This window comes from Accipiter gentilis, chromosome 10 (genome assembly GCF_929443795.1).
Source record: "Accipiter gentilis chromosome 10, bAccGen1.1, whole genome shotgun sequence".
NCBI lineage: Eukaryota > Metazoa > Chordata > Aves > Accipitriformes > Accipitridae > Astur > Astur gentilis.
Window position 1 is genome coordinate 26,774,734 of NC_064889.1, and position 23,984 is coordinate 26,798,717.

At 40.0% G+C, this 23,984-nt stretch overlaps 1 protein-coding gene across 1 annotated transcript in view; it reads left to right on the top strand.

Moving 5' to 3' along the window:
• The window catches only part of GLP2R (glucagon like peptide 2 receptor), a 45,699-nt gene extending 29,495 nt beyond the window's left edge, over nucleotides 1-16,204 (top strand). Inside the window, exons 11-14 of the mRNA XM_049812594.1 lie at nucleotides 5,812-5,900; nucleotides 7,444-7,582; nucleotides 13,607-13,648; nucleotides 15,829-16,204. Coding sequence (XP_049668551.1) covers nucleotides 5,812-5,900; nucleotides 7,444-7,582; nucleotides 13,607-13,648; nucleotides 15,829-16,167 — 609 coding nt within the window. The 3' untranslated portion in view covers nucleotides 16,168-16,204. The remainder of the gene's footprint in view (nucleotides 1-5,811; nucleotides 5,901-7,443; nucleotides 7,583-13,606; nucleotides 13,649-15,828) is intronic.
• Nucleotides 16,205-23,984: the final 7,780 nt, after the last annotated feature.

Consider the following 23,984-nt stretch of genomic DNA (forward strand, 5'->3'; position numbering starts at 1 on the left):
AGTAAATAATTAGAAGGACAATGAAGAACTCTCTATCAAAAATAACAACCAAAACCAAACCAAAAAAACATTGCAGTGGAGAGCAGAGCCAGAAAAGAAAGCAAAAAGGCCTGAGAGGTGAGAGGAGGCAAAAACCAAAAGAAAGCATTAAGAAAGACTGAAACTGTCTCAAAACTGAGAGAACAGTCAAGATGGATGAAGTCCAGACCTGAGGGGATCTGAAGAAATTTCTTCCTGGATATGTCTAATTCTGAAAGAAGACTCAATCTTTAGTTTACTTTTTGAGGGCCTGAAGAGAAAATACACAGCTAGTAGAACATGACCAGCAGAAAGAAATAATAGCATTTCTGTTACATCAAAGAGATCAAGTGTTTTGCTTTTGTTGTAAGAATATTAAGTTCACTGATGTTAGTATGCTCAACTCAGACCAAGTCTCCTAAATAATAGGAAATTAAACAGACCTAAGAGACAGGAATGCATTCCAAAGTAATTTGAAGATTAGGACTGGGTGGACACAATCAGTAATTTAAAAATACCTTTTAATTCAGCTATTTCTGCACAATTTCCTTTTAGCCAATGAACTAGTACGGCATAAACTTTGCTGGTGTAAATCAGTGCAAAGAACTGAGGATGTGAACCACTGGTTTTAGCAAGAGAAGAAATGTCAAGATTGCATGTTACAACAAGAACATAGCATGTTAGAGGAAGTGATTATTCATCTCTGTTCAGCACTTGTGAAAGCCCATCTGGAATATTATATCCATTTTTAAGACGTTAGCATACTAGAGACAGTCCAGCAGAGGCCATCAAGTCTATTGGGACCTGGAATACATGATGTACAAAAAGAGGCTGAGAGAACTTGGTTTGTTCAGACTTAAGAAGAGAAGGCTAAAAGGGGATCTAACTGCTGTCTTCAGTAGCAATAACAATGGGGGCATATGGGGCCAGAAGGGTACAGCAAAAGGATGGTAAAAAATAGACAAAAACTGTAACATATGAAGTTCAGACTAGATATAAAGAAATTTCTAAAGATAACTTTCTAACCTTAATTCAGATGTTCATGTCACTACTTGGAGAGCTCCTGTCATCATGACCCAAAACTAGGGGAAAATACATTTTCCTGGGGTTTGTTTCCCCTTCATTTTTCATTCTAATTAGTGACATTTTTGTCCTTTGACATTTGGGAACAAGTAAGATATAGTTTCCTACTACAGACCAATACACAGAAATATCAAGGTGGACATAAAGTGACAGAAGGCATAAACTTTTGTTCAAAAATCCCTCTAACTAAAGTTGGCAAAAAGAGAGGTAACCTTAGATTTATATGTAAATAGATAGACACACATATATGTTATTCCTCTAACATAATTTTTAATCCCCGCTTTTTTATATTACATTTGGGAATCTTCTGCCTCGGTGTTATTTCACAGATATAAATAACCCCAGCAGTTTAATTTATTCTAAGCATGTAGCCTCTGATCATTACCAGTGCTTATAGTCATTAAGTATTAGAAAATACAGAAAAAGTCTAAAAGATACAGCATTATCAGTTAGACTTCATGGACATCTTTCTACAGAAAAGCAAGCAGCACCTAGAGGACAGTTGAAGCTGTTTCACCTCCCAGCAACGTGTACAGAGGACCAGGCTCAGCTTCTTCCTGGGATGGTTTTCTTAAACGTAATTGCCTGTCTGTTGAGTCTTGTAGTATTGAGTCCTTGAAGTGGTGAAGGAACTCACAAATCTTCACCCATTGCTTCTTGTGTGTTTTGATATCAACACTTATTTTAGAAGGGGCTGTAAACTTTCTGAATAACTGTCACTAAGACCTCCCATTGCTGTTACATTGCAGAACATTCTGTCCGTGATTGTTCCTCAGGATCATACTGAGTGACCTTTACTTGGAAATTACTCCTAAGGCAAACAGGAAATATATGTGCAGACCTGATATCACAGAATCCAGTTTGCCAGTGTACATGACAGTGGCCAGCAGTGGAGCTGAATGTGGGGAGATTCCTTCTGTAGCTTGATCAACATCAGTGTGACTCCACCACTGATACTACGGGAAAGGCAGGGAAAGAATCAATGAGAACTGAAATTGAAAGGTTAAGCAAAAGGGATGATATCAGATTGCAAGATAATGGACATCAGATGGGACTACAAATGGGGAAGAAGAAGGAGCAAAGAGTGGTGAAGAGGAATTAAGAGGATGCTCAGCAAGATTAATTGAATAGAGGGACAGACACAGTATGGAGGCAAGAGAAATACATAGTGGGCAGAAATGAAGGGGTTAGAGACCCAGAGTGAGATCATGTAATAACCAGGCAGGATGTTCTCAATATCCTGTTCTTGAATATAATTCAGCAAAATTATCTAAAATCCACTGGTGAAATATGCGTCGGCACTACCTAATGATGGTTATGCATGGACTATAAAAGCCAGGTACTGCAGCTGGACCTTGTCCTCATAGGGTATAAGTTGGTGTACAGGCCAAAAGTTCCTAACCTTTATCTTGTGAAACATCAGAAATGTAAAGTTCGTATTTCTTTTTTTGATCTTGTTGAACCTTATTCCACAGTCCTGTTTCATTTAAAATATAATGAAAAGAGTCACAAAGAAAGCACCATGCTAGCTTGTATGTCGCTATTTCCTGAGGAGCTCTACTCATCTACAGACAGCCTGGAAAAGAATGATGGCACCTCAGTTTTATGTATATTATTGCCATCCAGAAATTTCAGAGTACTTCAAAAAGATAGTCATTATCTGAGTTTGGTGGTGGAGAACTGGAAGAGACTATGACAGATGTAGTTCTTAACACTGATCTTAAAAACTCCATGTACCATTTTGGTTTCTTTGTCCCATATTAGGTAAGAAATTAAGTACTAGAGTTCTTGACATAGCTAACATTTTAGATTTTATATTGAAATGGCTGTTTCTAACTGTAATCCCAGGCTGCTACTAAATAGTTTTACATTTTTAATGTGAGGTAGGAGATAATTTTCATAATATCAGTACTTATGATAGGATCACCCTGTTTAGACCTTCAAAATGACTGACTTAGGGACCATGGCATAGCCATTGTAGCCAATGCATGGGTTGGATGAGCAGACAATGAGGTGGACTGAAAATTCTCTGAATGGCCAGGCCCAGAAGGTGGCACGAAGTCTAGTTGGAGGCCAGTAACTAGCAGTGCACCCAGTGCTGGGTCTGATCCTATCTAACATCTTCATTGATGATCTGGACAATGGGGCAGAGTATACTCTCAGCAAGTTTGCAGGTGACACCAAACTTGGAGTGGCTGACATGCTGGAGGGTTGTGCTGCCATCCAGAATGACCTTTCCAGACTGGAGAAATGAGCTGACAGGAACCTCATGAATTTCAACATGGAAAGTGCAAAGTCCTGCAGCTGAGGAGGTACAATCCCAGGCGCCAGTATATGCTGGGGTCTGCCCAGCTGGAAAGCAGCCTTGCAGAAAAGGACTTGGGGGTCCTGGTGAACACCAAGTTGACCATAAGCCAACAATGTGCCCTTGTGTAGGAAAGAAGGTGAATGGTATCCTGGGCTGCCTTAGACAGAGCATTGCCAGCAGGTCGAGAGACATGATCCTTCCCTTCTGCTCAGCACTGGTGAGGCCACACCTAGAGTGCTGCGTCCATTTCTAGGCTTTCCAGTACAAGAAAGGCATAGACATACTGGGGAGAGACCAACAAAGGGCCACAAGGATGATTAAGGGACTGGAGCATCTCTCCCATGAGGAAAGGCTGAGAGAGCCAGGACTATTCAGCCTGGAGAAGAAAAGGCTCAAGGGGATCTCATCAATGTACATAAATACCTGAAGGGAGGGTGCAAAGAGGATAGAGTCAGGCTCTTTGCAGTGGTGCCCAGTGACAGGACCAGATGCAATGGGCACAAACTGAAACAGGAGGTTTCCTCTGAATATCAGGAAATGCTTTTTCACTGTGAGGGTGACCTAGCACTGGCACAGATTGCCTGGAGAGGTTGTGGAATCTCCATCCTTGGAGTTATTCAAAAGCCATCTGGACATGGTCCTGGCAAACCTGCTCTAGGTGGCCCTGCTTGAGCAGGACAGTTAGACAAGGTGACCTCCAGAGGTCCTTGCCAACCTTAATCATTCTGTGATTTTTGTGATTTAGTTTCCATGTTCTAGTGAAAATTCTGTCTTTTCTATGAAACATCAAGAGTAAAAATATTTCAATCTTATATCAGTAATTTTCAATGAGGTTTTAGTGTTTTCTATGAAAAGCAGAAGTTCATAATGGAAAATCATTTTTAGAATAAACCGAATGTTCCAGACAAAAGTAAGTTTGGATGGAAAATGTTCACTAGCTCTACTTTTGAAGAGTCTTACAGTGTTGACTATGATGAATTATTTGTATTTGTAAAACCAAAAAATTATAGTAAAAGGAGAAGTCAAATTCTAAAAGTTAGGAAAGACCAATAGAGTCATCCATTTAAAGGTAACTCACCCCCTCTTGTACATGTGCACATCTATATGTCCCCTAACTTGTCCAAAGAGATGACCACAAGATGAACTATTGCTGCAGAATAAAACAGGAGAGTACAGTCTGCAAGACATGCACTTTAGTAACAGAGATGTGTAAATGACAAGAGGGTGCTTCATGAGGAAAAAGGATGATCCTGAGCTAAGGTAATTCAATGCTGTCTCAGAAAATTGCTTTCCAACTCTGTCTCTGTCCTGAAGTTCATACACAATGCTAGGCAAAATATCACAACTGGCTACTGTCTTCTGGTTTTTGCTTTCTGAATGTGCAGACAGCCAATGGGGTAAGGGTTGAGCACTTCCAGTTGCAGCTACAGTAACAAGTATGATACTCTCAGTAACATAATCTTGATGCTAATTGCTCTGCAAAATCAAATCAAATCACCTCTAACTGGTGAGATCTTACACTTTTTGCCTCCATCTATCTATGCTTTAATTTTTTTTTTTTGGTTTTGGAGGTTTTTTTAAAGGAATAATATCCACTTATCACCCTGTGATGTTTTAAAGATACATCTGTGCACATTTGAGAACAGCATGAAAAGTGTTTGATTCTTTACACAGAACAAGAACTAGGGTTCCAGCAGTAATACCTACACATCAAAAGAAGACAGGAAAAGTAGTCCTGAATAGTTGTTCATCCTCAAAATTAGGAAGCAGTGTTCTGTGTTAAAATTAGAATGTAATTTTGTACTGGAAGATCATGTATTATAATGTATACGTAAATCAGGCTGAATAAAGCAATGCTGTTTCTCAACTTTGCAACCTAAATAACTTTTTTGCATAGTGCTTTTGGTTTACGGAAGTGAAATAGTTAACAACTCATAGGCATTTGCAGGCCTCAGAAAAGAAATATTTGCAGATGGGTCTTGGCCATGTCGGCACAATTTAATTAACAAAGGAGTGAATTATTCATAAAAGAATGCCCAGGGGTTCCTTGTCTGGCTGTCTAGAGCCTCTTTATCTGAAGAATTGTAATCACTGCTGGGTTTTACCACATCCTCCTTACCTGTCATGGTTTGGTGAAGAGTTGTGTGGCCTAAAGGTGTATAAACTCTGTTAACTGCCTCATTTGAAAAGAGTTCATACCAGCAGTCTGTAACTGCTGCTCTGTGCTATCTGCTGCATCTGTGGTAATAACCTGCTTCTGTTCCGACCTGATCACAACTGCATTCTGCTTATTTGGTGACAGGTTTTACAAGAGTTTAATATCAATTTTGCATTTCTTTAATAGCTATATGAGTAATGTCATAGCATTTATTGTAAGTAACCCCTATATATTTTCTTTCAAGGTTAACTTTGGCATCTTCCTAAAAATTCTCAGGATGCTGATTTCCAAACTAAAAGCTCAGCAAATGAGCTTTCATGACTACAAATACAGGTATGTAATAAAAAAAAGAAAAGAAGTCCTAGCCCTTTCCTTTTTTCTCGCAACATCAGCAGGCTGCCAGTTTGCCCTTGCAGATTATACATTTGCCTACCACCACCAGGTGTAACAGATACTCAGAGTATGCTATAGAAAAGCCATGTGGGGAAGCAGGCTCCACAAACATTTTCTTATCTAAGAGGTAAAGGCAGGTCAGTGCCTGTGTGCTGAGAAATATGGGCATTTTCTCAAGGATTTGCAATGTGTTAGGATCACTGCTCTCAGGAATCCTCACTGTACAGCTGTGGCCTCTACTTCTGTGACACATTTTTTCCTTGAGTGTGACAAAAGGTCCCCCAAAGAAAAGAAGGTGTAGAAGATTTGTGGGACATTCATAAGTGACATTAGCATTTATGATCTGCCCTTTTTCACAGACACAGACATTGTTGACTCAAGAATGTCCCTGCTCTTCTTGTAAACCCAAATCAGAAAACTATTCTTAGCCTGCAGTCTTCCAGGCCCTGGTGTGTGCTCTCTTGGCCAGAGTCTTAATGGTATATTATGTCTTACATAAAGTCCTGGAGTTGTCCTTTGCAGAAACATCTTCCCACTTTGTGGGAACAGCAAGGGCAGGCTGCTCTGAAAGGAGCTAAATGTGCAGTGAAAACTGCACTTAAATTAATGGAAACCAGAGGATTTGTTAACTGCTTTCCACATCCCAGTTCTTTCCAGTTTTTAGTATCTTTAATCAAAACGTTGTGAATCACTGTCTGCTACTACAGTCCTGCCTTACTAAGATGAATTATTTTATTGTCTAACAGGGCTGTATTAAATCCCTAACAAGAAGCATGTTTCCATTTTCCTTCAACATTCGAGGTCCAAAAGATCTCAACTATATTCTCCAGATTGCTATAAGAAGATTGTTGTGATGATAGTCAAAGACAGCAGTGCCTGTATTTAACACTGGCTAATGTTTTGTGTTATATTCTCTTTTCTACTGCTTATAATTTTGCTAAACTTTCAAAGATTCAAGCTATTGCTTACATTGCAAGTCTTCCTCAGAACTCACTTTCTTTTGAGATGTCTTTTTTCATCCATGCAAACATGTTCTCAGACTTGTTAAAGAAGAGTCTCTTCCACAAAAATTATTCTCATTGTATCTTTTAAAAAGTAGACAACTGGTGACAGTACTGCAGAAAATTTCTATGCAGCTACATAGAGTTTTCAGCAGTGATAGGAAGTCTAGGAATCCTGTTAAGAGATCACTCATATTTAGCTATGTAAATATTTTTCTGTTACCTAGCAGCATAAGTTTGATGATAGTGGCCTTCCTGCTCGATTTTTTGTCCCTAACTTTTCACCTTAAACCCAAAGCCAAGATTTCTGCCTGTACAGACTTTTCTGATAGTGTGTTCCAAAATTCGTATCTGAAAATTTGTCCATTCCAGTGTCAGAATATTAAGGGAATATTTCTGGAATGATTTCTCTGTAGCTGAATTTTTGATTTTTGCACCAAGGATGTTGAAAAAATACTAGAATCAAACATTTTCTTTTTAAGATTGGCAAGATCTACACTTGTGCTGATTCCATTGTTGGGGATCCATGAATTTATATTTACCTTCATCACTGATGAACAGGTGGAAGGACTTTCAAGACATATAAGAGTTTTCATTCAGCTGACAATGAGCTCATTTCATGTAAGTACTGTTTTGCAAGTACTGGTTTTAGGGCTCATAGATCCACATATATATGTTGCTCACCTATAGATACCACAGATATACAATATTCTTACTTAATATTATGCTCCAACCTATAATGTCTCTAAATACACCACTACAGTGACAAGATAAAACATTCACAAACTGCATATTCAAAATATCCTAGTCTCAAAGAACAAAAAAGGAATCTGACTTCTTCAGAAGCAGTGTGTCCTGTTTCTCTGGTACTGGATGACAGTTCGTCACAGAACCCTGTTCTGAAAACAGGATTAAAGTGGTCTATTCAAAATATGTGTTTCACATAAGTTAATTCCTATGAAGCATTGGATGGCTTTTTAAAATAAGATTTTCAGGTGATCTGATGACTTTGCAGTCACACTGAGGAGAGAGTTGGTTCTGGACTCATCTTTTTCAGTGCATAGTACACGTCCAGCATACTTCAAACACACCACGGTGACCTTGTTGTCGTGCCACTGTACAAACAAAAAACAGTCAAGAATCTGTACCAGGAGATACAAGGATCAGCTTCACTTTAGCTTGGGTAGTTGGTGCAGTCAGTTCATGACTGACACATCACTGACACAGCAGGCCTGTGGGGCAGTCCTTCCTTTTAGGACTTTTTCCAAAAGAAGTTGAATGTAGACTACATGGCATTTGGGGAAGTTTGATGAAAGGAGATGCAGGTCTGAATACTGTGAGAACAACAAGCAGAATTAAAACATTTGTTGTGAGGAGAAGCATGTGAAGGATAAACAGGAACTGCTTTGTGTGTGGTTCCAGCCTAGAGGACACACTCTGGGTACACCAACCAGACTAATGCCCTTGAGCAAGTGCACTGAAAATACATCTTGTACAAAAAACTAGTCAGGGCCATGACTCACCTCAGTTGTGTGCTGTTCAGCAGTTGTAACAGAGGTACTTCCATGCCTCCATGCCAAGCCTAGAGAAAAACTCAAAAGACATTTTTTATGCCAAAATCACACCTACATACTTCAGGCCTCCATAGCTCACATATAGGCATCAAAGATGTCGCCTGGGATACCCTTTTGAGGATTTCAGTTTGGGGCTTCTGTCTCTTTCATGGGTTTAAGTATAAATTTAACAAAGCACTTAATGCATCAGAAGTGAAACATAGAAATCCACCATGAATTCGGTGAAAAGGCATGAGTAAAAAACTCTGCTTTTTCACACTAGGCCCCTGGTTAGTGCACTGTTCTGGGAAACAGAGACAACACAGGCCCCAGCTAGGAGATGGTTTAACCTGTTCCAGGGAAGTCCCCAAACAAAGCTGTGTAAGCCAGCAACCAAAGATGCAAAATGAAATGAGAGGAAGGAGGATGAAAGAGAATCTAGATCTGTGGCTTAGTGGTTAGAGCAGCTGGCTGGGAAAGGGACACTTTGAGACCTCGGCACCTGCCCCTCAGTGTTAATACCATTTACATTAAATAACTGTAGATTTAAAAAGGTAACAGAAAATGAAAGTAATCAGAGGAGCAGGGAATAGAACATCTCAGCACTTGCCTTACTTATCCTTTACTTCAACTCATGGCCTCATGAGACATTGCAGTAGTCCATATTAACCTGCCTTGATTCAAGAGAAGGCGCAGATATACCTCTACCCAGAGAGGCTGGTAGGTGGGTGACTACTTTAGGGCATGGCTGTGCCTGTGGTGAGGCACTAGGTATTTCTCATACTTCCAGGTTGTTGAGGAAAATATGGGATATATCACAACAACCAGCTTCTCCTCCTTTGAAGAAAAGCACATTGACCCACTGACTATAGCTGGGTCCTTAACACAGGTGCCTAAGTTCATGCAAGGAATAACTGAAGCAGTTGCATTTTCTGCTTTGTCTTTTTTTTTTTTTCTTTGTTGCTTTGCATTTCAGCTTCCAGTTACTGGACTATTGTGAGTCCCAGTATAGGTGCCCAGTGCCCCATCATCCACACTATTCAGTATATACAGGAGCTTAGCACTTGACACTTGAGAAAAATTGCACTTGTGTAGGCCTGAGTATTCAACCTTGGGTCACAGCATTTAGGTCCCCCTGAATATAGTTTCCTAACCCTTAAATTCTTCTATTTGCCATGTTCCTACTGGTTGAAGGCCTTTTGGTATTTTTTCGCAGCAATAAAAAGATCATCTCCACATTTTCCTCCCATGGTTCCTGAGATTTAAGTCTGGCAAGGTCAAGACCTGTAAACCTGTGTCTCATACCTACTCCCATGTCTCTACGGGGAGCTGTTTTTCCTCCTGGTAATCACTGGGCTCCATTTCCCTAAAGGATGTGCTCATTCACCTTATCTGCAAAGTGACACTATGGCCTCCTACATGCGCACTCACAAAAAGTACTGTACTCATGAACAAATTTCTAGAGCTAAGAGAAAACTTGTCAGAGCACTCACTTGGGTGGAACAGATAGATGGACTAGCATCTGCAGGTGGAAAAGAAGTTTCTCACCTATACAGTCAGCAGGGTGTTTTAGAGATGTTTATGCACTTGACTCCCCTTCAGTCACCCTGCCTTAGTAGCATGTAAGTAGGCAGAAACTTGGGGTAGTGACAGAATGAGAGTGCAGCTCTGGCAGGTCTGTGCCCTCATACCTTGGCTGCAAGTACGAAGGTGTGAAGGAGCCACAGTCCATTATGATGGTCAATCCTAAATAGTCCAAATTCCACAGTGAGCTGTTACTACAACTAAATGGTGATTTTCAGATAGCTGCTTATGCACAAGTATACATGTGTTTCACTGTAACTATTTACTCTCTAGTTTACAAAGATTAAGAACTGGACACACCAGTCATTCTGCAGGCACAAAGCATTGCTGTCTGCTTCAATCTGTATTCTGAAGTTGCCGAGTAATGACTCTTTCAGGTAGTACTCCTGTTAAACTACCTGCTTAGCAAAGTTGTCCTTTACCCTTATCTTCCTGCCTTGACCTTCTTGGTGAGACAGGACAGCAGTTTCCAGGTCTCCTTTCTTTAATGAGGTAGCCAGTAATATCTCTGGCTAGAAGTCCTTACTACTCACTAACTCACTACTTCGACATACGTCTGCCCTCTTCTACAGTCTGACATAAATTCATCAAAGCTTTATTGCACTTTTCCCACAATTTACAGTGATCCTTGTTTTTAACCTGTCTGTATGCACCAGTGCTCTGGCGTATGTATGCATCAGTGCTTTGACACTGTTATTGAAGCTCCAATTAAAAATTTCCACTACAGCTTGAGGGGAGAAATATCCAGGCAGGCAGAAGGGAGTTCATGCAGAGCCACCACCCTAAGGGGGACTGCTGACATGGTGTTGAGTTACATGTTCCTCAGTTAGACATATCCTTACTTGGAGAGGTTGCAGTCACTAGATGTTATTTTAAGAAACGCAGAATCATTTTAAGTGAAAATTTTATTTACTGGCTTGTACAAAGAAATCTGATATAGACTCATCCCTGCTAGAAAACACAAACTTCATTCCTTTTAAAGGAACATGCACACGCTCAGCTACATGGCACGTTTTAGAAGAAAAACTTCTTTTCAAAATACTCAAAGATTTTAGACAATGTTTATTGCAGATTCTCTTTTTTAGCTACAGCATTATTTGTGAAGGGATTAGCAAAAAAGCATGTAAACTGTACACAACTACATTTGTTTAGTCTGTAAATCTTCTTAGTATTTTTAAAAAGCAGTTAAACTGTTCTGTTAAAGAAAAACAATTACCCCTGGGATCTCATCTGGAGGTTTTAACTCAAACATTTTCAAGGAGCACAAAATCAAATTCTAAATGTGAGTTCTGCTGTAGATATGATGCTTCTTTACTTTAGAAAGTGAAGCAATCTAAAGATTTTGGCTCACTGCTGCATGCAAACTGTTAGCCACAGGAAAAATACAGGTTTCTGGTGAATAAAATCCTGTTATTAAATGAGTAATTTATCATGTTGCCATTGTCAATAGAACTGAAGAACAGTTGTGAAGCTTACACATGCATCTATTCTTTCCTATTGGTTATTATGCTAATGAACATTTGTTCTGAATTTCTGGTTCTTCTTTTTCCTGTCAAAATTTTAAAGATGTATGTCTTAGAAGTCACGGCATACAGGAAAGATTTCTAAGTATGAAGTTCCATGTATTGCAAAAAAAAGTGAATATGAGGAAGCATTAAAGAAATCAGAATATAAAATGAACATCAAACATGAATAATCAACTGAATTTTCCATCTTCTGGTGTGATTTGAGTGTTTCTGCCTGTCACTGCCTGTTCCGATCTTGCAGCAGCAGTGAACTAAATTCACATAGGGATTTACAAACTTACATTCAACAAAGGGGTGCTACTAGTATTCACAAAGTGCTCTCCTAATCCGGTCAGTTCCTACATTTCTGGCAGGGGGTATCATCAAACTTAGCAGTCACAGGACTTAACAGCACTGTGTAGTTTTGATCCTATTTCTGTTTGTGGTGCCTGTGAGACCAAATTTAGAGCTCATACTCAGAACACAAAAAAACTACCCAGTAGAGACATTTTCATGGACTTTCTACCTGAAAAAGAGAACTATCTCCAGGTGCAGAAGCAGTTCTGCATGAAAAGCTGCTTTTTAAGCTATTAAATTCCTATTTATCTATCAGAACCTCTCTCCATGGTTTCTGAATCTTCTGTAACTACTATGCTAAAATTTATCCGCGTAATAAAATATCTATCATGAACTCTAATGAACACAGCATTTTGTAATTTTTTTTTTGCATATCTCTGTGAAATAATTCAGATACAGAGTATTATTTAAAAGTTACATTGATAAATGACATATCAAAATTACCTATATCTTGCAACGATAACCCAAGTAAAGCATGAAATATAGCAGAAACAAAGTACCCAGAAAAAGCAGTTGTGATTGCTATTTCTCCTGCCCCTCTTTCTACTGGTGTGGCAGATAAACTGTTCTTTTTCATACTTACTGCACATATGCTTAAGGAATTAATGGCTTCAAACCTTTCCAGATTGCTAGAAAATTAACAGTAGGCTCAAAATGCTATCGGTTAATGCTAGATACAATAAAAAAATACTGAAGCTGCTGTGTATGTGAATTTATTTTTAAGCTTTTGTCTGAGAAAACCAGAAACATTTCTGGAAAAGTATGAGTGTGAAAACAATTGAATTATGTCAGCTGCATTATATATGGTTATGACACTTTTTTACTTGTGTTACGACCATTGCCTTGGGACTGATAGTCAACAGTATTTATTCTCTTCATCAGAACTTGTGTCATAGATGTTTTTAGACATACCAGAGAAATGCATTTCCTGAAGCAATGGTAATAAATCTGCATATCTGTGCCAGACTGTTAGGCTGAGGTGCATGAATGTAAGCTGTTTTTATCTGAGATCAGATACAGACAGAGAGAAGGAAAATGGAAAGAGTAATTTTGGCGTTCATTTAAAACAAGTTTCATCTCTAGGATTTTTTTTTTTTTTTAAAGGTGTTTATTTAAATCAATTTCAAAGGAAAAATGGCAATTCAAGATAGCCATAACAATACAGCTGAGACTTAAAATAGCACTAATCACTTAATACATCACTAATTTTTTAAAAGCACCCAAATGAGATCCTTCTCAGCAGTCTCATTCACAAATTCAAACAAGTACATGGATAATATGAAACCCCAAGTTGCATTTTTTTTGTTTTGCCATATTTAGAAATAGCAGCAGTCACAGTAAAACCGCAGTAGTTTGAAAGAAAATCTTATGTGGTAGCAAAAAGAAGATAACATGGAAGATGAAACTGGGTTGTATAGTCTCTGTTCTTCAGCATCTGCACCAAATGTGCCCCACATTTGCTAAGGCACCATATGAAACAAGTTAATGGGTACTTCAAAGATAAGTACATACAGGCAACTACTTTCCTTTTTGGAAAGTAAGAAACACTGCTTATACTTATGGCTTTAACGTTAATGTCATTTCTAAAACTTCAGGTTATTTCCTGTACACTCTAACTTTTTCCTCTTACTGTCTTTCTCTTACAGGGTTTTTTTGTAGCAGTTTTATATTGCTTTGCTAATGGAGAGGTAAGAGACAATGCTATGAGAAAAGTTTTTAGTTGATTAGTAAAGTATATCAATGACACCAAGAAGGATGAACACACTGACTAGCTCTGCTTATTCAAGAGCACGTGTGCATTCTTTTGAACAGATATAATTGTTTTTTATGAAGAGAACAGCAAGACATCTCACAGTTTCGGGATTCAAATGCAAAGTGTTTCCACTGAACCCTGAGTGGCTATAGCACTGTGTAGGTATGGATACCCTGGGGTGACTGAAATACCAGTAGAGGCTTATGGTCAGCCACCTAAACCCCACTCTCTTAATCAGCTGGAATCCCAGACTTCATGTTTGGCCAGGCTAAACCCTCTCTTAGTTTACCCCTAAAGTCCATGTGAAGGGACTGAATCTGGGGTACTTTAATATCTTAGACAGCAACATGTTGAAAAAATAATTTCTTGCATGCACTGCTCAGGACATCCCTAAAATTGATGTGAGGGAATTCCTTATCTAGAAGTTGTCTCCTGCTATGCCTCAAGGGACAGGTGGGGGTTCAGTTTGCTCTGTGCCCAGATTTAGGCAGATCAGTGATGACTCTTATGCAAGGAGATGACAGCAGAGAAAGCTAACCTCCTGCCCAATGTAGGGTGAAGACTGAATTCAGATCAAGTTGCTTGGGATTTTGTCCAGCTGAGGACTGAACCCCACCAAGGACAGAGGTTCCACCACCTCTCTGGTCTTCTGTTCCAGTGCTTCACTGTACTCAGGAAGAAACATCTTTTCCATATATTCTCTTAGAAGTTCCCCTATTGATTTCAATTTATGATCACTGTCCCTTGTGTCCTACCAAACACCTCTGTAGAGCGCCTGGCTCCATATCCTCCATGATCTCCTCATAGGCAGTATTTAGGCCTTCAGCATGAACGAGCCCCATTCACTCAGCTCTCTTGATAGGGCAAGTGCTCCAGTCCTGATCTCTGCTGCTAAGTTCAAGCTTATCAACAGAGTTTGTACTGGGGGCCCAAAATTAGATGCAGTGTGTAGAGGTAGTCTAACAGTTACTGAGCAAAGGAGAATAATCACTTCTCTTGATCTACTGGCTCTGCTCCTGCCTATACAACCCAGTGTCTTCATCACCATCACAGCTGCATGCTGCCTTTGCCTTATTGACTTGCTACAAGCTACCTCAGAAAACGATGCTATGTAGGCTGTGGAATTAATCTCACTTAATTTTAAATGTTTTCTAAGTTGAATCTCACTGTCTGTAGCTCACTTATATTTGGTCCAGCTGCAGACCTCCGCTACTTGCAATAAAGACACATATCCAGTGTCAATAGCACTTAGGAGCCTGGCACAGCCAGCTGGCATGGTATACACTACACTGACACAGGTACATGAATTTGGACACCTTCTTAAAGGCACCAGTGAAACAAACAACGTGGGCTTTATACAAAAGGTAGGCCATATGTTCCTGATATTTAACAAGGAAACCTGGAGCAATTTCATAACTACTTAAAGAAAAAAGAGAGCTGGCACTTGTCTGCAATACAGAAGTACTTGTCTAACATTTATGAAGGGCACAGAACTGCTAGCATCTCTCACTAGCAGTTAAAAGTTACTCTTTTGGCCTTCTACCTCCGGGTCTAGCTGAGCTTTCAGGCCGAAGGGCCTGCTCGTTAGAGCAAGGGCACATCCTGTGCCTCTGTGTGGGCCTGGAGCCTGCCCTCCATCTGCAGCACTTGCTCAGGTGATGCAGGCAGCAGGACACTCAGTGCTGAGGATTTAAGGCAGGGTGCCAGATAAAAAGCTTTAACAAAACAAACCAGATACCCAAGCACAACAGTCTGGCAAAGCTGCATGGTCCTCATTTCCACAGCCCTTGGGCTTTTCTCCTCCTCACTTCATCAGACTGTAAACATGAAAGTCACTTGAGCTCTCCCACACATATGCATTAGGATCACAGTGTATCAGAGATTCAGGAAAAACTTTCCCAAGTTAGAGTGAAGAGGGTAGACCCTTAGCTTCACCTTAGCAAACAAGTTTGTTTCTACACTACAAGGACCTCACCAGGTGTGAGGTGCACCTCAAAGGGGCAGGAAGCTCAGCACTTCCACAGTCCTTCTCATTTACAACTAGCATTTGGGCTAGTGGACTGCAGGGTAGTCACAAGACATCACTGTGGACAGACTGTTTTCTTCTCCCCACAGGTGAAAGCAGAGCTCCAGAAGCAGTGGTCCCGCTTCCTGCTGGGAGACCCCTTTGGCTGTAAACCCTGCTTTCTAGGGGAAAACATAAAATACCTGAGGAAATGTTCACAGAAACGAAAAAACAGCACCTCGGCAGCAAACACCACTCTGTGCCTGGAGGCAAGCGAGCCCTGGGGCATGCAGCTCCAGCAGGTGCTAGTGCAGCAGAGGACAAATCTCAGCCCAGAGCCAGGCTGTGCCCTCCTGTCTCATCCATGGGCAAGCATGTCAGACAGCAGCGAAGGAGAAGTCACCACTGGAGAGACAACTGAGGAAGTCTTTGAAGAAAGTGAGATTTAGAAAGTTGTCCACTACGACAGCACTTTCCAAAAGCCACATATTTTGAAAGATCTTCTCCCACCTCCAGACTGTACAGATCTCTGGAATGTGCAATGCAAGGAGGAAGCAGTTAATATCCCAATTGTCCCAGTTTTCTTAATCTGAGAAAAATGTTGATCTGGATGTTGCTAACCTGTGTGGCTGGGGTAGAAGAGGTTTGCTGGATCAAAAAATGCTTTGAGTTGACCGGTCTGGAAGATAACTGATACTGAAAGAGATGTACACAGGGGAGCAGGATGTACTTTGGAAATGAGTAGACTTTGGACACACACATTGTGTCCCAGTGGCTTTATCCATGCTTGGCTGCCATTCTACTCACATAATAGAGAAATTGTTTGGTTTTCTCTTTCATAGGTGTGTTTCATAAATACACATATGTGTGTAGAAGACTCTTCTCTCAGCAGACCAGAATCACCCCCCATCTCAAAAAAACAGTTTCAGGCCAAAGCAGACAAATTTTGTTTAAGCAAAACAAAAGGATTTTTATGTATTTAAAAAAACAAAAAAAAAAAGCTTGGGAAGAAACAAACTTTTGCTTGCATTTTTGAGCATCTTCACTTAAAGTTTAGTGCCCGAAATGTCATTATGAAATGAAAGAACAAAATGTTTTCTTTTAAAAGTGCCCAAATGAAATGTTTTGATACAATTTTTGTTTACTCATTTTTGTTTTCAGTATTCTTTTGACACAAGCCACACATTTTGATGCATCTGTAGCTTTGTCTTAGCTGTGGCCCAAATGGCAAAATAGATCAGTGATAAGTGCTGCTTCCACTTTCCTCCCAGGGGATCCAAAATGGATAATGACATGGGATTGTGACAGCACCAAAAGAATATTGTGAAATCCTTCTTCCAGCATTTAACAAGAACTATGATGAAATTTTAATTGTCACATACAGCTCACCCAGAGATGTATGAAATTCGATTAAGTTTGTTAATATTCTATGAGCCAGTTTCCAAACTTGCAAACATGAGCCAATTGGCATACTGAAAGGAAAAAAAAAAAAAAGTCCCACAGATTAGTGGGCAATATTTATCTGCAATATAAATGCATACACCAGGCACATACATGTGTAACTATCTAGCCTGCAGCTAGTTACATAGCATTCGTTATGAATTTTTCGTGTACTTTACTGGTAAGCACTCTATATTAACCTAAATGCCTGCAAATGTAATAAAACATATCCTGGGCAACTGGCTTTATGTGGCCCTTCTTGAGCAGGGGGGTTGGACCAGGAGACCTCCAGAGGTCCCTGTCAATCTCAACCAGGTTGTGATTCTGTGAAAACACTGTATGACAAATAAAAATTTTCAGGGCTGCTCGTGGGCTCTATTCACACATCTTCTCTGTACCAGGTGCCAACACTGTGCCTGCCCTTCTGGCTTTCCCTGCTTCTACATGTCCCCATCAGGTGCCTTTGTCCTTACACCCCTGCTGACAGCTTTATAACTGGCACTTTTTTGAGACAGGTTGCCTATATCTTCAATGTGTTGTTTGAGCAGACTAAGTTTATGCAGCTTATATAACTTACCAATACTTTTAAAAATTATTTATCAGTCTACAAATGTTTAGACATGTAAACTTTACCAGTTATGATATACTGTTTTCTTGCAAAGAACAGGTAAATTAATTGACCTGCAATATTAATTGACTTGCAATAGGCCGAGAGCACATTTGAGCTATCACATTTCTGGTACTTTCCAAAAAGTATTTCTTTTACAGTTCTATCAGTGTTAAGAACTTAACCTATTTAATCGGTAAAAGGTTTCACATTTTTATAAAATATTAAGAAAATGTAACTATTTCATCCATTTTAAAGTATATCTGCAGTTTTAAAAGGCTTTTTACCAGATGGTGCATTCTGCTTACATAAAATTTTACTGCAGAGGATATCTCCACCACCCATTACAAGCACCAGACATTACAAATCTGTTGACCATGTCTTCTCCAATTTAAAGACTGATTTTTAAAATATTAAAAAGCCTGAAGTGGTTTAGAATGTGTTTTACTTGGGTGCAAAAATGTGAAAATTATAAGATTGTACTGTATCTCAGTAAAATAGTTTACTTTTTGATTGCATTTTAAAGTATTTCAAATGGTCAAGAAACCAATTTTCTGTGCTCTCAAAAGCTAAGTGCATTTTCCCCTCTTTACTATGTGTATGGTCTTTTGCCTCTTTCAGTTTATAAAAATCAAATTTTTTTATATAAGCAGACCCCAAAGTCTTGATAAAAACAATTATCACATGCATTCCTTCAGATAGCATGTTTGTAAGTAGATAAATCAGTAAGTTTCATCAAAAAAATATAGCATTATTTATTATATCACTAAACTACAGAAGTTGTGAAATCTGGATGGCCACACGGATGATGTATTTTTACAGAAATATTACAAGCTCCTCAGTTCTAAATAAAATATTAAGCAGTCTGGAAGACAGCAGCAGACTCAACACTTCAAACATGTTAGTAGGGTCAGCGAAAATAGCTGCAAAAAGAGTCAGCAAAAATAGCTGGCTCTACTCCTAGGAAGGTTAAGGTCTGCAGCTAGGTATCCTCCTGGGATTTTCCTTCTGCCCTTTGTGGAGCCCCAGGGCTGCATGAGGGTCATTGCAGCCAGAGGATGTGGTAAGATAAGCTGCAGCAGGTCCCCGAGATGTGAGACAGAAGCCAGACAACTTGCCAGGGTTCCTACAAGTCCACAGACTGGATGGTCAGAAACAGCTGGAAGAAAGGACAAGAAATAGGATCTTGCTCTGATGAAACAAGAGGTGGAGGAGACAGATCAACCCAAATCAGTTTTTGTTTGCAAGTGATATTTTGTGTAAATTACTTATCCAATTTGTACATAGATTAATTATCAGACAACAAAAACTTTGTTAGCCCAGGGTTTTATGCTTGTGTAGACCTAGTAACAGGATTTTTCTCTTTATCGGCCAATTGCACACCTTTACTCCCCAGATTTCTATTGCCTTCACCTTATGAGAGAGACTGGTGTGAGCTAAAGGCTTCTTCCCTCTTGACAAGAGAGCTCATCCTCCCATGGAGCTGGCGAGTTTGGTCTCTGCTGAGTCAGTCCATTAAGACAAGGTGCTCAGGACATCAGAGACAACCCATGCTAAAACCTGACTCCCACAGCTTTGAAGTTGTCTTTGCCAAGGATTTTGCTTTCAATTAAAATGTGTATGACAAGAAAATAGAATTTCTAGCCCAAAATAACTTGTGGGATTCTACAGAGCTTTCCCATTAGATGTAGTGCAATAACTGATCTGACTTGTACGAGCAAGGTTTACGCAATCTTAATAATCTGCTGTGAGACATGCTATAAATTTTTATGTTTTATTACGCATAAAGCACAACCTTCCAGACATAATGGCTCCTTCTATGGCCAGAGATGTCAACTATATGCTAATTATTAATGTGTACTTACATTCTTTGTTTAAATATACTGCTTCTACATACCACGGTCTGTGCCTCAAAGGCTCAAATATTAAAGCACAAATACTCTTGGTCTGGAGAGCTCTCTGACAATTATGCCTTGGAATCAATAATATTGGTTTGTATTTTTTAAAATATGGAATAAATCCAGTAGATTAAGAGAGATGTGCCAGTTCTGTCATGTTTGATGTGCTCACTTCCCAAGGCACCAAATAGAAGTGAAGTAAGGCAGAGAGTCACATGTGCTGTCTCATTGAATCCAATGAAAAAGACAAGTTTGGGAAGGTTGGATGTCTGGGAGACACTTCAGTGCTAATATTCTGTTTTGTTCCAGTGCAAACCTGAATTAATATAACAACCTCTTTTTTAAAAGAGAGAGAGGACAACTTCAATAAAATAGATATACAAAGTATCCTGTGACGACTTGTTCTTAAACTACGGTCATCTTCCCTCTAGGATGTTGAAGATGGGATGGGAGGAGGTCTATCTTAGTTCCTGACCAAATTATTGCATAGTAATGGTGTCCTTACACCGTTGATATGGTATGGTACCAATGGTATCCTTACACCTTACAAGTACAGGAGATGAAAAAGGTGATGCTGCACCTTTGGGTCTATTTGAATGTCCCATGCACCTGTGCCTGATACCAGAACTGGAGGAAGTCCTACCAGCAGGCACGTAACTCCTTCAGCAGTCTTGACCTTTGTGAGTGCTCAGTCTTCAGTGGAAACTGAAGACAACCTTGAGTGTGTGGGACAGCAGCAGGATGAGAAATGCCAAACCATGACATGCCTCCTCAGGAGGCTGTAGGCCACAACTTCCTGGGCATAAGCCCCTCACCCCAGGCTGATGTCAGCTTTTTCACCTGCACAATAGAGCAAACCACTTCCACTTGACTACATCTGTGTTTTGCAACCTGTTGTTTCTTAGTCCACTCCTCTGATATCCCTCTAGCATCAGCATCTGCTATTGCTGGCAGGCCCCACTACAACAGTCTAAGCTTCTCTACTGGCACTTCCACAACAGCCTGATGGCAGAAGCTGCATTTAGGGACTTGTGGTGTCCTCAGTTCAGCAGCTGTTACCATCTTGGAGTCTCCCATAGCACTTCTCACTTTCGTAGCTACCCCAGCATTCCCACCTGCCATTGCTATACTGGCTTATTGTTTGGCCAGAGTACCAGGTTTTAGGCAGGCTGCATGCATGCCTCAGCTTTGTAGGAACTGTCCTTCCTTTCAGTATACAGCTTCTTCCTTTCATTTGCTTCAGCAATTTTCTTACTTTTTCCCATCAGTCTCAGCTCCCAGTAAGAGCAACTCTGTGATCTATAAAATTCTTCTTGACATTAGTATTTATTTATTTTTTAAATCAAGAATATTTTACTGACATCATCTTTTTCAGCTTTCATAGCAACCACAGTTCTGGATTTTTAATTATTTCTTTTCAGCCTGCCATTCCAAATCTCACAAACTATTTGCCATGCTAAATGTCATGTTGTGTTTAGGTATCTTTGCAGTCAGTCCTGAAGCTACGCAGAACTACAGTGAGAAGCTGCTGCTTGTAAACTGTGTGATTGTAATTAGCTCCAGGAAATTAAAGTGGAGCTACCACATAACCAGGCCTCAAAGGCTTGAAGGCTCAGTTTCCCTGTGTGTCATGTTCATCACGTTGTAATTATTTTCTCCCATCACAGCCAAATTCTCACTGCTCTCCCTGTTTGCTGTTCAGCTCATTTCTTTGCCTTCTCTGGAGTCAGCTCTGATTTTAAGCCCAGAAGCATCTCTGCAGACACTGCTGAGCAGCAGTCTTGGGCTGTTCACCCTCTCCCAGAGCCTGTCCTCCTCCACATGTGTATCCAAGTCCCTCTGGGGCTGAGTCCTGCCTACCCACCATGCCATGTCTGTCTACCCAGATGCCAAAATCCTGTTTGATTTTACCATGTTCTGCATGGGTCCTTCCCTCCCAGTGTCACAGTTTCCCTGCCTGGAGGACCATATGATTGCCAGAAAATGGCACAATTTGCAGGGAGTTTGGGACTGCTTGAACGTGGAGAGATGACTTCACGTCATGTGTACCCCTAACCACAGACACAGATTTTTAACCACCACACAGATTTTTTTCTTTTGTGAATTTTGAGTTCAGTGATACTCAAATGTCTGAAAAATGGGGGAAAATCATTTAGGCTACACAAATCTTTGGTGCTCCTTCCCATCTTATAAAGCTATTCTGGGGATAAGAGCTAAGAGTCCTGCTTTGCAGTATCCAGAGCATGCAGCTGCCAATAGATCTGTGGAGACATCTCTCAGATTTTTGTCTATCTATCTACCCAAATCCTCAAAGCTTAAGGCTTTAGGTACATTATGTATTCCTTACAAGGTACAAATAAAAAGACTTGTGCTATGTCTTTCCTGCTGCCTTACTGCTCCCCATAGCTGTAATCCTGAGCCATTCCCAACCCACCTCCCCTTTCTTGACTTTAAGGATGCTACTGGAAGAATGCTAATACAAATGCATCACACCACCTGAGGCAAGGGATTGGTCTGGAAATAACAAGATTTAGAGGAAATAATAATAAAAAAAATAATATCAGAGTATTATATTTTAGCCTGTCTTTGGACTTCTATATTTCTTGTCTGAATCTTTGACATTTTGGATTTAAGTAATAAATAATAATAATGAACCCATTACTCCCTTGCTTTGAACAAGCACTCTTTACTATCACCTTTGTTTCACAAAGAGGAAATTGAAATACATGGAGCTGACACGACTTTTATAAAGCTACCCAGCAAGGTAGAAGTCATCCTGTGTAAAATTTAAACATCCTGAGTCCCAGTTCTCTGTTCATTGTGTCCATGAAATTCAAATGTCAGTGTGCTTAAGCCATATACTGGCAGCTTTAAGTGGAAATGCCATTTGCTTCCTCTCAGCCCTAAACTCTGGCTAGCTGCTGGAGATGGTGTTGTGAGACAAAGGAGGCAGGAAAAAGCTGAAGAATTAGACCTAGTGCAATTTTTTTTTTTTTTGTTACTTTCTTTAGTTCTTCTAGGTGGTGTTAGCCTCACCATCTGCCTGAAGAGAGGACTCTGCAGTAGGACAGACTGCAATCCCAAAGCATTACACAGACCCAGACCTAAGCACCAACCCTTAAACACAAATGAGGAGAGGAAGCCAGGAGCACTTGGTCAGCCTCGTCATCTGTGCTGTTTTATGTGGCCCATGAGGTGTCTGTAGCTGAACTTTTACAGACAGTCACACTCCCCCAAGATGTGAAACTGTACCAATATATAGATGATATTCTGATTGGAGGAACTTCCCCTGAAAAGGTGGGGGAAGCAACAGCAGCAGTATGGCAGGCACTAAATAAAGCAGAAATTGAGACTGCACCCAGAAAATGTCAGGGACCAAGTAAAGAAGTAAAATTTTGAGATACTTGGTGGATAGCAGGCGGTGCAGTGATTCCGGATACCTTAAGAAAAATCAGAAAGCTGCAAATGTTCCAATCAAGGAAGGAGTTGTTACAACAATTAATGGGAACTTTAGGATATTGGAGGAAGCATGTACCTGGATTTTCTATAATTTCCCATCCATTATACTCACTCTTACAGAAAGGCAAACCCTGGGAGTGGAAATTAGAACACAAAGAGGCAGTCAAAACTCTAATGGAGGAATTAAAAACATATCAGTCAGTGGGACCAGTACACCCCTGTGACACTATTATAGATGAATGGGGTTTCACCAAATATGCTATTTACTGTAACCTGTTCTAAACTTGCCCCGATGGGCCAAAAAGACCTTTATTGTTTAGCTCAACCATTTTTAAAGAAACAGAACAACGATACTCTGAATGGGAAAAGGGACTTTTATCTTTAGTCTGAGCAGTTAAACAGGTTGAGAAGATACTTCAGGGACAACCTGTGCAAGACAGAGGACCATTTAATTTACTAGAAGCAATCCTAAAGGGGAGTGCTCCTCCCAGAAGGCGTTGTACAAAAACTCACTATGAGAAAATGGTATGCATACCTAACAGGAGTTGCAGAAATATGCAATTAATTGAAGGACACACTAAGATTTCCAAATTGCAGATGCCCATAAACACAGACCCTTTAGTGTCACAACAACCTTTTAAACCTTCACCCGTTCTGGATGCACCACCCCTCACTAAGGGTATACAAACAGAAAACATTTGGTTTACAGATGCTTCAGCAAAAAGGGTAAATGGCAATATAAGGCTGCTGGATTACATATTACCACCAGCAAACAAGTAATAGAAGAAGGTGAAGGCAGTGCACAAGTAGGAGATATAAGAGCAGTTGTTTTGGCAGCACAGGATGGAGCAAAAACTATATA